Source organism: Platichthys flesus, chromosome 5 (genome assembly GCF_949316205.1).
Source record: "Platichthys flesus chromosome 5, fPlaFle2.1, whole genome shotgun sequence".
NCBI classification, from domain to species: Eukaryota; Metazoa; Chordata; class Actinopteri; order Pleuronectiformes; family Pleuronectidae; genus Platichthys; species Platichthys flesus.
Genome location: NC_084949.1, coordinates 23,816,421 through 23,831,093, shown reverse-complemented (window position 1 = coordinate 23,831,093; position 14,673 = coordinate 23,816,421). Strand labels below are relative to the sequence as shown.

Sequence of the window (14,673 nt, the reverse complement as noted above, 5' to 3'; positions counted from 1 at the left end):
AAATGTTATCAACCAATTTATATTATGTAAATGCATATTATATATTATTATATTTCTTCCAATTTGTATTCATTAAAAGGCCGTTTCTACTTTTTACTGTGTATTTATAATTTTCTTTTCACCTTTTATTTTATTTGTTTCATATTGCTTTTATGTGTTCAACATCTTGATTTTTATTCATCTAATTTAAACACCGGCTTGTTCCCGACCACCCACTACCTTATCCCATTGCATCCTGCTGATTATTTAGCTCATATTTACTTTTCTTGTTTTGCTGTCATCACTTTGTAAACTCCGTTTTTTTAAAAGTGCTTTATAAATAAAGTTAATTATTATTATTTTATTCCAGCCCCGTAATTGCAAACTTCCTCTAAACACATGCTGAGTGTTTGGTCTGTTTACTGTTCTGCGTCAAACTGGCAGACCTGTTTTCACTTTCTGTTTAAACACCAGGTGTCAGTCTAACCCACATCACCATCATCCCAGCAGAGAGTGTTTTTCCTGACACACACCACCTGTACATACAGACAGTTTGAAACTCACACACCACAGTGCATGCATGCCTGTCTCTGACTTGACATGTTGACAGCTGCCTAACAGTCCTACATGTTCCCATCTCCCCCCCTCCTTGTTTTTCTGAGGTCCATCCCTCCCTCATGTCGTGCCTCAACCTGCGCTCTCCGCCTCCCGAGACCTCATGCTAATTCCCGCGCTGTGATTTGCCGTCCTCTGCAGGGGACTGGGAGCCCACTGGAGTATCTGATTGGCCTTGTGAGTGACCCAGCAGGTTTGAGGGGGAGCGGGCTTCCACTGCCACAAAGACCAAGAGACAGAGTTAATGACAGAGGCTGCAAGTCAGAGCTGAGCGGCTGCAAAGCAAGAATGCCAACAGGGAGAGAGAAAGAACAGAGAGTTGTTAAGAAGATAGGAATATAACAAGGAGAAAGAGAGAAGCCAAAGTCCCAGAGTGCCTCGGTGGAGCCTCTACACAGGTAGGTGTTACATTCTGCTGCTGCTGCAGAGCAAACAGTCGGATTCCTTGAATGCGACTTCTCTTTCAATTGTACTTTTCTCAGAAACTTTGTGCACTAAAAAACATGTACAAGCATGTGTGTGTCTGTGTGTGAGAGTTTGAATTCTGTGCTGGTATGTGATCTGTGATCTGCGATTCTTCTCCCTTTGCTGTTCAGACATGAATAATCGCTCCATCGCCTGGTGGCTGAGACAGATCGGCCTGCCCCAGTACACCAAGACGCTAGAAAGTGAATATTATGGTCTCGAGGTACGTGAATATTTAAAATCTTCTTGTGCTTGTGTGTAGTTATAGTCGATATCTCCTTCATTTGTCCTGCGCTTCTATCCTCACAACCCTCCATGCCTCTGAATCCTTTGCTCCCCCTGTTTCTCTGCAGGGTTTGTTGAATGTAACTGACGTGGAGCTGAGGGAAGCCGGGGTCGAGGATGCAACACACCGGGAAACCATCATCAACCAGCTTCTAAGACACAGGCAGAGACTGGACCCGTGCTCTGGTGACACACACACACCAGCCACACATGCATGCACACTAAGGCCACAACAACACACTTTATTTCTGTGAACAGTTTGTCGTATCGATCATATTATTCTGTGTTACTTGCGAGGCTGGATTACCAAGCAGTCAAATCCAACATCCAGGCCCCTGAGCTACAGAAAGCTCACTTATTGTCTGTGTTCATGCAATTGAAAAATTCCTCAGAAATATGTAGAAGCCAAATACAATATCAGCAGAAAAGGAGCCCTAAAGCAGGTCATGCTTTGTTTACTTCATCTTAGTGGGGGTGGGGGGGCTGTCTGGAGGAGGGACCATAGTTTTCATCCGTTCAATATTTCAGTTTTGTGCTTTTACTGCACATTTCGTGATTCTAGGTCTGTTTATGTTTATTCAAATTACCTCACAGCAAATGTTATGTGTGGGCATAAATCAGCACAACACAGAGAGCAGGAGAAACTTTAACTCCTTGGAGGACGAGAAGTGAATTTATTTGCAATCCCATAATATATAGTTTATTTATATTCAGGGCTGGGTATGGTGTAACATAAATATTGGTAGAAATCCAGAAGTAATATTTATTTTGCCATCTTACTTTAGGAATACTTAATATGTTCCTTCTCGAAAAAGGCAAGACTTTTTCACAATAATGTTAGATATATGTTGAATGTCATCTTTCCATCCGGATGATACAGACTCATGTGGTTTAGGAAATATTATGATATGTATTTTAATCACATCTCTCAATCATTACATACTGTGGCATACTAGTGGATGATTGTCGACTTCATTCTGTGTTTGTATCTACAGCAGATGCTCATTTTGGATCAAAGCTCATTCAAGTTGTTCAACAAAAATATTTTTCTGTCTAGGTTGAACAAAGCCAAAAGATAATATAGCATCTTTTGACGTGTCCCTAATAGTCATAACCTATTTTTCATCCCATCCATCAACATGGAGGGGATCAGGTTTTTGACAGTACTGCCGCCAGCCACCAGGGGATAATTTAGCTGTTTTGGCTTCACTTTCTGTAGCTGTCATGTCGTCCATCTTTATATACAGCTCATGCTTGAGATAATTCATGCGTAGTCATTGCTATCATTATTATTTACTTGGGGTGTTTGCTTTGTGATTGGTTCGGCTACTCCTTATTAGAAAACGAGGCTCTTTCCTAAAGTAATAAAGTCCACCTGAACCTAAAAAGCTCACAGGTGAACATGTTGTACCTTGTTTGTCTCATCTTTAGTAAAGCATGTACACATATGTCCTTAATGTTGAGCTATGTCTTTACAACTGTCCCCTCAGCTGTGCAGGTCCGGGAGCGCAGGGTGAGCAGAAAGTACTCCCTGGGATCGTCCATGGACCTGGTGAGACCTCGGAGGGGGACACCTGATCCCCTCAGAGGACAATTTCCCTTTCCCTTTTTGGACAATGCATGCTTCAGCTCTGGGAGCCGAACTATATTGTCCTCTGCCTTGTCCCGCAGGTGAAGCCGGGGAAGGATCTATTCCGTCAGAGTGTTCTACCCCGCCTCCAACGTGCCGACAAGAAACACCGCCTGTCCGCCTCCTGCTCGCAGCTCCGCCCGCTGAATGAGGACAACGCTCAGATCGGTGAGAGGGACAGCAAGAGCAGGTAAGCTGACCCCCTGTGTGTGTGTTGAGTGTGTGTCTGTGAAAGTGTTAGATAGCAGCCATGTGTGTGTGAGAGAAAGAGAGAGAGAAAGATCCAATTTCTCCAGAGAGTCCATTCATGTTTGGCTAATAATTAACCAGGGCCTTGTAAAATCTGTCAGACTATATGAGCTGATGTAGCAGTGGTTTGAACTGTGAACAGGCTGAGACCTAATGAGAGAACAACTTTTATTAAAATGAAACATCATGATCTTACTTTGTACTTCCACCACTGAGGAACACAACAGCTTTCTGGTGACTAACAATATAAACAGCACACCTCAAGAAGTTTTGGCCACACTTCACTCCGGGGAGACCACAATGGTTTTGGCTTTGTGTCGATTTGAGTTTTGGTTTGAGATACACACCTGTAAGATTTCCCCCCCGCTGAATAAAGTGAGAGTGACTGGGTGTTTGGTTTCAGGTCCTGCAAACATTTACAGAAACTTGTATTTCAAACAACCTTGTTCCAGTTACTCTGAATGAACCGCAGACATCACTGTGAACAGCTTTGACAGGAACTGAGAAAAAGTCTGAATAAAAAGTATCACAGCTGTAACTTCTCAGTGTTTTAGGGAGCACAAGCAATCGACCATTCACTGCTATCGTTTTCAGGTCGGCCGCAGAAGTTTCAAAGGTGACTGTTTCACAATCTGAGCAAATAAAACCAGACCCACCTGCATGGTCCGATCATGTAAACAGAGAATTTCAAATACAGGGAGAACTTCCACTTTCACTACCATTGTTTATGGCGTTAAGAATTAACTTTCCTTATCTTTTTGATTACTTTTTCCATTAAAATGTTTCCCATCATACTTTTGTTAAAGCACAAGTCCTCAAATGTCTTGTTTTATCAGATATTAGTTTAATATAACATAAAGAAAGGCAGACAACCCTTTTGATAATTCCCTGTAGGGAGGTTATGTTTCCACCCCTGTCCCCCCCTGGGAAGGGATGCACCCCCCTGTGTGCTATTCTTGGTTTGTTTGTTAGTATGATTGTGCAAAAACTACGAAACTGAATTTCCGGCGGACGTGGTGGAGGGAAGGTGCCTGGGCCTCGGGGGGAACCTGTTCAGTTCTGGTGCAGATACAGATTAAGGTGTGGATCCTGGAAATCTTTTATCAACTATACTTTATGACAAATATGTTAATGAAGCTATAAAACCACTTCCTTTTTTATTTACACATGTTTTATGAGTTAAGAATTAGATCATTTACTGGAATCAGATGTGAATGATTCATCCTGAGTGTCTGGAGGAGAGGCTTGTTCCTTCCTCCAGCAGCAACTCCAGGTTTAACTCTCTTAACTGTGCAATATTCATTCTGTCCATTCACTCTACATATTCTCACACTGCACATATTTGTATTGTATATATTAGATTTGCCATTCATACATTTATATTCCTTACACTTAAGTATTACTATCCTTACATCTTAGTATTGCATATTAGTTATTACTTACTCTTGCTTATTTAATATTGCATCTTCTCCTATTTCATAATCTTAATCTGAATATTTGTATTTTCTGATAGTAAACTTAACATATATGTGTGTTTTAGACTGGAGGCCAGACACTAATCTAAATATACTGTGGAAAGACCTTTTACATAATACAATATAAACAAATCAATAACTTATTATAGGAAATAATTGTCAGATGTAATGATGGACTGTGGAGAACTAATCGAAACCACATGTTTCTGGGAAGAACATTTTCATTTCTGGCTGCAGATCCAGATTAAGATCTGAATCCTGGAATCTTTTTACATCTATAATTAATGACAAATAACTTTAGGATATAAAACCACTTCCTTTCTTTCTCAGTGATTCATTGTTTGAACCCAAACTTTTACTGATGTTAATGAAAGTAATTTTTACATTTACCTGATACATAATACAACATAAACACATATTTCATACAAATATGTGTAGGTAATAGAAACAGCTGGAGTTTGCAGACAGTGATTTACCACCGCATACCTCCGTGCAGCCGCTCGTCCTGCGGCCAGGTGATGTGTCGGCATCCGAGGAATGTGAGTCAGATAGCGGGGTGTTTCAGCTGCGGAACCCGGGGCGGGTGGAGCAGGGGGAGGCGGAGGAGGAGGAGGAGGTGAACACGGGGCTTGTTGGAGCTCGTCTGATCGCAGAAGAGGAGGAGGAGGAGGGTTTACAGGGAGGAGAGAGAGAGAGCACCGGAGAGGAGAAGCTCCGTCGGTTGTTGTTGTTGTTGTTGTTATAGTTGTAGTTTTTGGACCACAAAACGTGAAACATGTCGGACGCGGCTCGGCGCTGAGGCGGACACACACACAGGTAGGACCGAGCCGGGTTCGAACCCACACACGCTCCTCAATCAACGCGAGATCTTGTCACGACACTTTGTAACAACTTCTTCTGCCTCTCAAGCAAATCTGAACAAATCCTCAAAGTGTCACTTCTCGACAACTTCGCGGACTTTTGCCGCTCGTGTCAGGAAACTTTAGCCTTTAGCTCGAGTGTTTAAATGTTGAACTAGTTTGTAAGTTGTGTTTTCAGGTGATATTTCACAACAGTGTCTCTGCAGCACAGGTGATTCCTCCGGTGGAGCTGTGCGGGGCCAACGCCCCTCACACAGGAGGTAGCTCCTCTTAGCTCGGAGCTAACCCCACCTGTCTGTCTGTGGTCTGTCTGTGGTCCTGGGTGTCTGTGCTGGTGCCCCTGAGTCCTGTACACAGACACCATCTCCGTTTTTTTTATCAGGATCTCCTTCTTAACTTTAAAGGGATAGTTCATCGAAAAGTGAAAACCCACTCATTACCTTATTAGAGTTTATTATGTTGCCAAAAGTAATACAGTCAACTGTCAATCAACTTTTCTGCAAGATTGCGCAAAAAACTAGTTTACATGTATCCACGAAATTTGGAAGAATGAGACGTCCTTCAAATATCTGTGCGAATTAAGACATTTCTTCAAATCATTTTTTATTTGACATTGCGATGGTGATTTCCCAGGTAGTAAGGCTCAGCTCGACTGACCTTTAGGGGACTGTTGGGTCTTGGTGGAGTTGTGTGTGTTCCACTGAGGGCCGTTCTTGGTTTGTGAACTTGTTTTTTCGTAGGATTATGCAAAAACGGCTTGATTTCCGAATTGCCACCCGACATGGTGGAGGGATAGGGCCTGAGTCTGAGGAGAACCCATTCAGTTTTAGTGTAGATGCAGATTGAGGCGTAAAGCTCAGATTTTTTTTCTATCTTTAACTGTGTTATATGACAAATGAATTATTCATGCCTCTCCTTTTCCTTTTATATCTCTACCCTCAGAGCAATCATGTGTAAGACTGCTTAGCCGTGGTGGAGCTAAGTGCTCCACTGAGTGCCAGTTGATTGATTTTATTATTTAATTCAATCGTATAAAGGTGTTGATTCGGCTGAGTGATCATTTTGAAGGATGTTGCTTGTTCTGCACTTAAACACTGCAACAGAGCGAGAGGTGTTGGTTTTTTCTTTTTGATAAATGGAGTGGACAAAATAATACAAGCACCAAACTGGACATTCTAGCCTGTTTGCTGGGTTTATTGCCGTACTGCAGAATAAGGATTGTGTAGTTGTTCCTAATAAACTGCAAACGGAGTGTATATCAATGAGTTGGACAAACAATTGGAGGCATGTGTAAATATAATGCAGTACAGTTTTTAATAGGCTGGTTTTCTAGATACTTAGTGTTGGGTTACGTGACGAGTTAGGAAAGGAAAAACACTTGAAATAATCAGTGGATGTACTGTATTTTATTTGAATTAATAGTCAATTAATAGAAACTTAATTTGTACTATTCAGATAAATGATAAGGAAGTGATTTTTCTCGTTATGAGCCTGTGAGCTTCTCATGTATAGGTTCTGTCCCGCTCGCCAGACACAATAGTTTGGATACAGCCTTGGGCTGTAGGAGACTAGTGGGCATTTTTCACAATTTTAAAGACCCAATTATTTATCAAATAACCCAGAAAACTTTTTAAAGAAAAGTAAGACTTGTGTTAATCTTGGTTGTAAAACCCAATAATCAAAGTGTGAGAAGTGGACCCGGTCTCTGCAGGTCCTGGGTCAGTGAGCACGGCTGCAGCTTCCGGACTAATGAGCACACTAAGGTCACGATCTCTTTTCTGTGAGTTTCATAGTTTTAACAACCGAGTGGAACTTTACATTCTACAGTTAAAAACAGGTGGTTTGCATTTATTAGACTGGTTCCACTGTTGTTAGACTTGTATGAAAGTCTGTTATATTATAATTTCCCAGTAACGTTTCAAGAACGAGGTATAATACTTATTCTATTATCGATAACATTATATTTATCGATAACACATTTCCATGTAGAAATGTACATGTATCTAAGCATCTTTATGTATAAACACATCTTTTCTGTATTTTTTATTCAGTCAAATAAAAGCGCTTGTATCGGCATATATCTGCAAACACAAATGTCAATTCAGATATTCCTGTGTGATTTCTATTTGTTTGTTGGTCTCTCGTATAGCAGGAGTTTAATGTAACAGCAACACAAACTGCAGCCTCCAAAACAACAATAACATGGAATCACCTCCTTTCTAAAACAGTCTCAACCCAACCTGAATATTCTAACCTTAATGAGAAGACAACTTATTGAAGATCTGATCCACTGGAGGGAATAAGTCCAATTATTACCTAATACACTAATGTACAAGCACAAAATGTGTGTATTTAGTTTCCATTGATGTCAACAGTAATATTGAGGGTCAAAGGAAGGCAAAGGAGCAGCCGTCACATCTCTTAGTTCTGAGCTGTGCGTGTGTTCGCCTCGTGTTTACAGAGGCAGGAAGCTGGAGGCTCAGGGAGGAAGGAAGGAAGAAGGAAAAATGAGGCCGGCTATTAAAAGTCAGTTGTGTGGTGTTAACGACAGACGCAGACCTTGGCAGTGGTCCTCTGTCCTTGTCCCGCTCACGTACAGGGGAAAAACATGACACCATCATCTGCAGCTCCCCTGGGATTAATTTAGTTCTCTCTTGTTTTCCAGCAAGCGGAAGAGTGTCAGTGCATACCTCAGCCAGCTGAAGGTGAGAGGCTAACCAACAACCTGTCCCACTTTCACCTGCTCTGTGGAGCCTCTTTTTCATGCATATTTGATACCCTTAATAGCCAAGCTAGTAGAAAATGTGAGCACAGAAAACATGCAGTGTAACTATGGTCTCTGCTTGGCTGCTCTGTGTGTGTGTGTGTATGGTGTGTGTGTGTGGGTGTTTGTGTGTGTTTTTGTGTTTGTGTTTGTGTTTTTGTGTGTGGGTTCTGCAGGTTTTCGGTGGTCGGAGAGAGATGGACTCGTTGAAGAAGGAGCTGGAGGAGGAGTTGAAGCTCAGCACAGACGACCTGAGGAGCCATGCGTGGTTCCACGGACAACTGACCCGAGAGGTGCTCAATGGACCACATGCTTTTCTCCCTGCATTTACACTTAATTAAAACATTCTATACACACAAATTCGAGTAATAGATGGAGTTTACACTGGGGCTAAGTTATACACAGCTCACCCTGTTATCCTGCTCCCTCGTTTCCAGGCTGCAGAGTCTCTGTTTGGGAGGGACGGAGACTTCCTGGTCCGGGACTCAAGCTCTTCCCCCGGAGACTATGTTCTGAGCTGCCTTTGGAAGAACGGGCCGATGCACTTTAAGATCATACGAGTGGTTCTTCGCCCCAAACAGGTGTGTTTCTATGTGTCCCATAGGCTGAATATAAAGATGAATGGACCATGTCACACATAAGCTAAATACGACCCAACATCAGAAACTATTTTGTTAGATTTACTTTTACTTCCCTTCAGAACAGTTTTTCATCAGCTCCTGTAACCCAGGTTTTAGTCGGGTCTGTTTCTATTCCTGTGCTCTGACCTGGTTGGGAAGAATGTCGTTAATTATGAATGTGAAGTAAAAAAAAACAACTCTTTGAATCCCTCCTGAAATGTAATACACGTCTCTGCCGTTGATCCATATTTTAAGTTTGTTCCAAAAGCAGACTCATACAATTGGAAAATACTGAGCTGGGAGACCAGTAGTGGAGAATTGGATCAATTGGGTCGAGTGGTTTGAGAAATATTTATGGACTTTTTGTTCCTTTTTCTTAACTAACTGTGGTTTTAAGCTACAGCCTGTAACAGTAACCTTGCTCTGAGGGCTGAAGATGGATTTTTCCTTAAAGTCCCTGCTTGATATTCAGTGTGTGTCTGTGTGTTTGTGTGTGTGTGTGCCTCCATCGGTGTGACAGGGCCACGCTCGGGAGCTGTTCCAGTTCGAGGAGGATCGCTTTGACAATGTTCCCGCTCTGATCCGGTTCTATGTGGGCGGCCGGCGGCCCATCTCCCAGGCCTCAGGCGCGGTGATCTTTCAGCCAATCACGCGGACACTTCCTTTGCGTGTCATCAATGAGCAGAACGCGGACAACCAAAGCATCAGCGGCCAAAGCAGCAGCAGAGGTGCCGGGCGGGACAAGAACAGTGAACCCAACAAAAGACGCAGTTTCAGCTCCACGCATGCCGACACGCTGCATCTCATCAACCCTCTGCTAAGGTGGGAGGAGTGCAGTGCACGTACACACGCATAACGATGAATCACACGTCTTCAAACAAATACATTTATATGAATTCATGGCTCATGAACTTTATTTTGTGTTGCAGGACAGGAAGTCAGCCTGCAAACCTAGAGAATGTGGGACGGAAGCCTTTTCTCCAGTCGGCCCAGTCCGACAGCAACCTGCGAACTGGTGAAAATCAAATTTTTTTTAAATATTGGCCGATAGATTATTAACATATTAAACTCTGAGTCAGTGATGTTAGTATCAGCCTCAATAATCCAGTGTTGGTCGAGCTGTTTAGGGAAAGTTGAAATGACTGGCAGCCAGTCTGACACGCCCCCTAAGAAAGCTAAGTAAAGCAATAGCTGAGGACAACCCTTCCTACACCCAGTGGAAGCAGTTGGCCAATCACAACAGAGTAGGACAGCTGCCCAATCAGAGCAGACTGGGCTTTATCAGGAGGGGGGCCTTAAAGAGACAGGAGCTCAGACCGAGAGTTTCAGACAGAGGCTGAAAAGAGGAGCTGCAGCAGTGGACAGTTTGTGTTTTCTCAACATTAGAGGATTCAACCCTTTTCAAGTAATAAACCAAATTTAAATGGTGAACCTGAATAGGAGCAGTATACGTGTCCTTTAGAGCCGACAGGGGCCGGGAGCTTTACACCTCTGTGGTTTATTTGTAACCTGGTCGCTGTAACTCTTCTTCAGGTGTTCCACAGACCACTCCGTCAGAGGACAACGACCCCGCCCCCATCTCTCCTGTGTTTCGCACCGGCAGCGAACCCCTGCTGAGCCCCCGACCTCGAAAGACACGCCCCTCCCATCCAGGTACGATGCGTACACCAGCACACGTGCATCCTTATTCTAAATAAGCTTCACCACTCACACTCATAGTCCCCCTCTCTGTGGCTGCAGGTGGTGGTGTCACTTTACGGGGCTCAGACGGACAGCTGCACCCCAGAGCTCCTCCCAAGCCTCAAAGATTCTCCACTTTCTTTGCCAACGCCGTGCCTCCTCCACCCTCAGACTCGGACGAAGACTATTCCGCTTTATACACTGAGCTGGTCATCCAGGTATGAAAACCCTTTTCTTTCTTTATTTTCTATTCGGGAAAGTGTAAATCCTCCACTGAGAGTTCGTCCCCTTGCTGTTGTATCAAGGTGCCACTGTCCCAGAGTAAGGGCCACGTGGACAGATTACGTGAGGAGGAGAAGTGGCAGAGCCGCGCCCGCCTCACAGAGACTTCCTTCGGCTTCCTGGAGGCCCAGAAGAACGAGAAATCCTCCCAGCCACTGTTTGACGGAGAGAAGCTGAGGAAGGCAGCAGAGGGAGGGGAGGACTGGCATTTTGAACGACCACATGTTTGTATTATTGATTTTTTAAATTTACTTTTGTGTTGTGTTGTATTTTCTGATCTGTTCTAAGAAGAGATAGATAGACTGATTTATTAAACCTAATAGGGAAATGAAATCACCAATGCAAAAATACAAATATAAATGTCACAAGGTAAAATAAGATGTTGAGTAATGACTATTAGGGACAGTTGTGTACTTATGCTGTCACGTCATTAACACTGTCACAGATTGAGTCGGAGTCCAGTTTCCAGTTGGATAAGTTCGAGTCGCTGCTTCTACCGGAGAACAACCGACCTCTGGAGCCGAGCGTCCTGCTGACGCTCAAAGAACTCTTCAACCGCTCGGACGCCAACACCACCGCTCTGCACATACTCAGCGTCGACTGCCAGGTACAATACAGCTTTTCAATTTCACCAAGACACAAACACACACACAGACACACAATGGATTACATATTGAGAATCGATACACTCCTTATTTTGTATTTGTTGTGCCCCAGCCATGTTGGAGTTTATTTAACAAACAGACTTCTCAAGCTTAAAGGTTTAAAAGTATTTCCTCCCAAATTTAAAGTCTAAAAACTTTTATTTGCCCTGATTTATACTTTTGTGATTTCAGCAAACTCCATAAACAGATACTTGGAGTAGTTTTGATAATCCTGCAGCAAACTAGCTGTAAAACCCGACTGACCACTCCTCGTTCATTGTGGTGATAATGCAGGTAGCGCGGATCGTTGGGGTGACGGAGGAGCAGAAGAGGCTCATGGGAGTTGAATCCGGGCTGGAGCTGGTAACTCTACCACATGGACACCAGCTACGACAGGACCTGTTAGAAAGGTTTGTGCAGCTGACACCCTTTATAAACTTAAAATACAGTGATGGATTAATAAATGCTGTAAATAAAGGGTTGTTTCACTCAAATTTACAAAAAAAATCTCACTACTGTGTCAAGCAATTAAGATATCATGCTTTATTCATCCCACAGGTTTTAAGGTTATTCATCTCTGATTATCAGTGTAACTTCAAAACAATGTATGAAAACTTTCTGGTGCAGAAATCATTAGAAAGTCAATTTGAATGTGAAACACTTTTCCAGAATCAGTGTCACGGGAAGGGAACTCTTTATTTGTGGACGATAGGAAAGAATAAAATCCAATTTTATCGTCCTCTAGGGTTAAAAATAGTTTTCAGCTCATCAAAACAAATGCGGGAAAGGAGCAGGTGACACAAAGAGACAGGTAACACAAAGAAGACCAAAGTCTAGAGTTCACAACAGTACACAAGTAAAATACCTTGTGCATTACTCAACGCACAACCATATTTAAATTCACAAGATTCAGATTTTATTCAGATCTATAAGAAATTGTACTTTATCATAGAAACAAAGTCAAGTCTTAAATATCCCAGATTTTCCCCCTAAAACTTGATTTATCTTTCCCTGAGAAATCAGCAAAAATACTGAAAACTAAATCCTGGATCCGTCCCCTGTCTTCATATCAGTATTTTGGAAATTAGCTCAGGTTTTATCTCACATTACTTAAACATCATTAGCTGTTTGACAACATAGTCGAGCCAAATCCTCATGTTCTCCATCTTTCCTGTTCTTTTAGACATCATCTTATCGCACTGGGAGTCGCAGTGGACATCCTGGGCTGCACGGGAACCGTGAGCCAAAGGGCAACTGTGTTACATAAATTAATCTCATTGGCTCAGGCTCTGAAAGACCACACCCACAACCTTTACTCCTTCTCGGCCGTGATGAAGGCTCTGGAGATGCCTCAGGTGGGGAATGATGACAGAGAAACGTTCTTTTATGTCAAATCATGTGGAAACTGATTGAAGTTTCTTTTAACACATGTCTCTGTGTGCACATGTGCAGATAGAGCGCCTGGAGATGACGTGGCGAGGGCTGCGGAGGAACCACACAGAGAGCGCCATCTTATTTGAGAAGAAACTCAAGCCCTTCATGAACTCGCTGAACGAGGGAGACGGTGAGTTGTGGTGTTTGAGACAGAGACACACATCACATGACTTTGGCTTTGTGTTAAGGTTTTACCAACAAATTTATGCTGTGACCCCATTTCTAAACTAGATGATGTCGTGCATTGACTCATATGTTCTTCTGTAGACTCTGTAGTTCAGGGCCCGATCGCCGTGCCACACCTCGTTCCTCTGCTCATGACGATGGAGGGCGAGGACCCGGTGGAGAACAGCGACAGGGGCTGTGAGCTTCTCTTCGATGTTCTCCAATCAGCTCGCAGCGCTGCACTACATGCTAAAGACTATCAGGAGCATGCACATGCTCTGCTCACAGGTACACACATGCACCAACGACAATGTCCTCTCTTTTTACAGACAGGAACATCATAACACTATATCACATCCCAAGTCTGTTTCGTGAGACTTGTCTCAACGAGCGTTTACCCAAACTGTGCCAACTGGTCGTAAATTGAAAATATCACCTGCTCACAACAGGAAGTCACTTGTCAACAACAAAATGTTCTTCTACTCCCTTTGAGAGTGAGGTTCAGTTAGAGAAAAATGACGAAAGAGTAGAAAGATGAAGTTCACTACAGCAGAGTGTAAAGTCCTGCTTTCCAAAATCAGCACAACAATCTGAAATTGAAAAATGACTTCTGATAATGACATATTTATGATCTTCAGGAGTTAACAGAGGAAGCTGGACTCACAAATTCAAAAAAAGTTACATGAATATGTCTTTGAAACTTCAGATTTAAGATATAGTGAACAAGCTATTGATTAATTAACTAATTTAGTTATTTTAGTTTTATTTCATTAACATAAACCCTAAATCCATTCACATGTAGATAGAGGCAGAGTTTGTTAGGTAAGATAAACCCGCTCGGACAGGAAGTGGAGAGGTCCATCCTGTGTGGTGCCTGCTCTCATCACATGTCTGTCACACTGCTCCTCCAGGAGGCTGGGAGCCGGTCCCCGAGCTGCTGGAGGTTTTCCGGACGGAGTTCGCCCTGCGCCTGCTCTGGGGTCTGTCGGGTGCGTCCGCCAGCAGAGAGGAGCGCTATGAGAAGTTTGACAAAATCCTCTGTGTTCTCTCGGATAAACTGGAGCCCGTGGAGATCACCCCCTTGGAACTGACACTTTGATCTGACCCCGCAGGCGCCTGCTTCACTGGGTGAAAGGGGACATCAGCATCCAAAGACAAAAAGAGGCTTTAGTTGAGTTTTGTGGGAAGGTCTCTGTAAAGGGAGAAGTTATTTTTTCCTTCACTGGCTGAGATGTGAGCGACAAATTTTGTAAAAAAAGTAATGACTGCCTGGACTGACTTTACTGTGAAAAGGACTTTGCTTGATCCATTTTCCTTTTGCAGGAAATCTGACATTGTTTACCCCAAAAATATCTGTTTACTTTTCCAAATGTGCATTCGGATCCTTGAGTATCCAATGGACACAGCACGGACATTATTAAACTGAGTTCAGGAACTGCGGCTCTGTGGAGCCACACTGGAAATAGTCTTTTTCACATATGACGCAATAAATGAATGTTTACTTTTAGTCATATTTCAATTTTTAC

At 43.0% G+C, this 14,673-nt stretch overlaps 1 protein-coding gene across 2 annotated transcripts; it reads left to right on the top strand.

Moving 5' to 3' along the window:
* The first annotated feature begins 845 nt into the window (after window positions 1-845).
* sh2d3a (SH2 domain containing 3A) lies at window positions 846-14,654 on the top strand. 2 transcript variants are annotated; one of them, XM_062387830.1, is made up of 19 exons: window positions 846-992; window positions 1,191-1,282; window positions 1,413-1,530; window positions 2,835-2,896; window positions 3,016-3,164; window positions 8,224-8,263; window positions 8,499-8,615; window positions 8,760-8,903; window positions 9,463-9,764; window positions 9,872-9,957; window positions 10,476-10,595; window positions 10,683-10,840; window positions 10,928-11,128; window positions 11,350-11,511; window positions 11,843-11,958; window positions 12,732-12,903; window positions 13,001-13,112; window positions 13,250-13,435; window positions 14,059-14,654. In XM_062387830.1, exons 2-19 carry the CDS (start codon window positions 1,193-1,195, stop codon window positions 14,244-14,246), a joined length of 2,523 nt encoding a protein of 840 aa, XP_062243814.1. In that variant the 5' UTR covers window positions 846-992; window positions 1,191-1,192; the 3' UTR covers window positions 14,247-14,654. The 2 variants fall into 2 exon arrangements, with proteins under 2 accessions (XP_062243814.1, XP_062243815.1); XM_062387831.1 differs by lacking the exons at window positions 846-992; window positions 1,191-1,282; window positions 1,413-1,530; window positions 2,835-2,896; window positions 3,016-3,164 and adding an exon at window positions 5,377-5,514.
* The last annotated feature ends 19 nt before the right edge of the window (window positions 14,655-14,673 follow it).

Coding starts and splice junctions, on each gene's coding strand:
- sh2d3a (XM_062387830.1), top strand. CDS start 1,193: ATGAATAATCGCTCCATCGCCTGGTGGCTGAGACAGATCGGCCTGCCC. Junction 1,283..1,412: donor GTGAATATTATGGTCTCGAG/GTACGTGAATAT, acceptor GTTTCTCTGCAG/GGTTTGTTGAATGTAACTGA. Junction 8,616..8,759: donor ACGGACAACTGACCCGAGAG/GTGCTCAATGGA, acceptor CCTCGTTTCCAG/GCTGCAGAGTCTCTGTTTGG.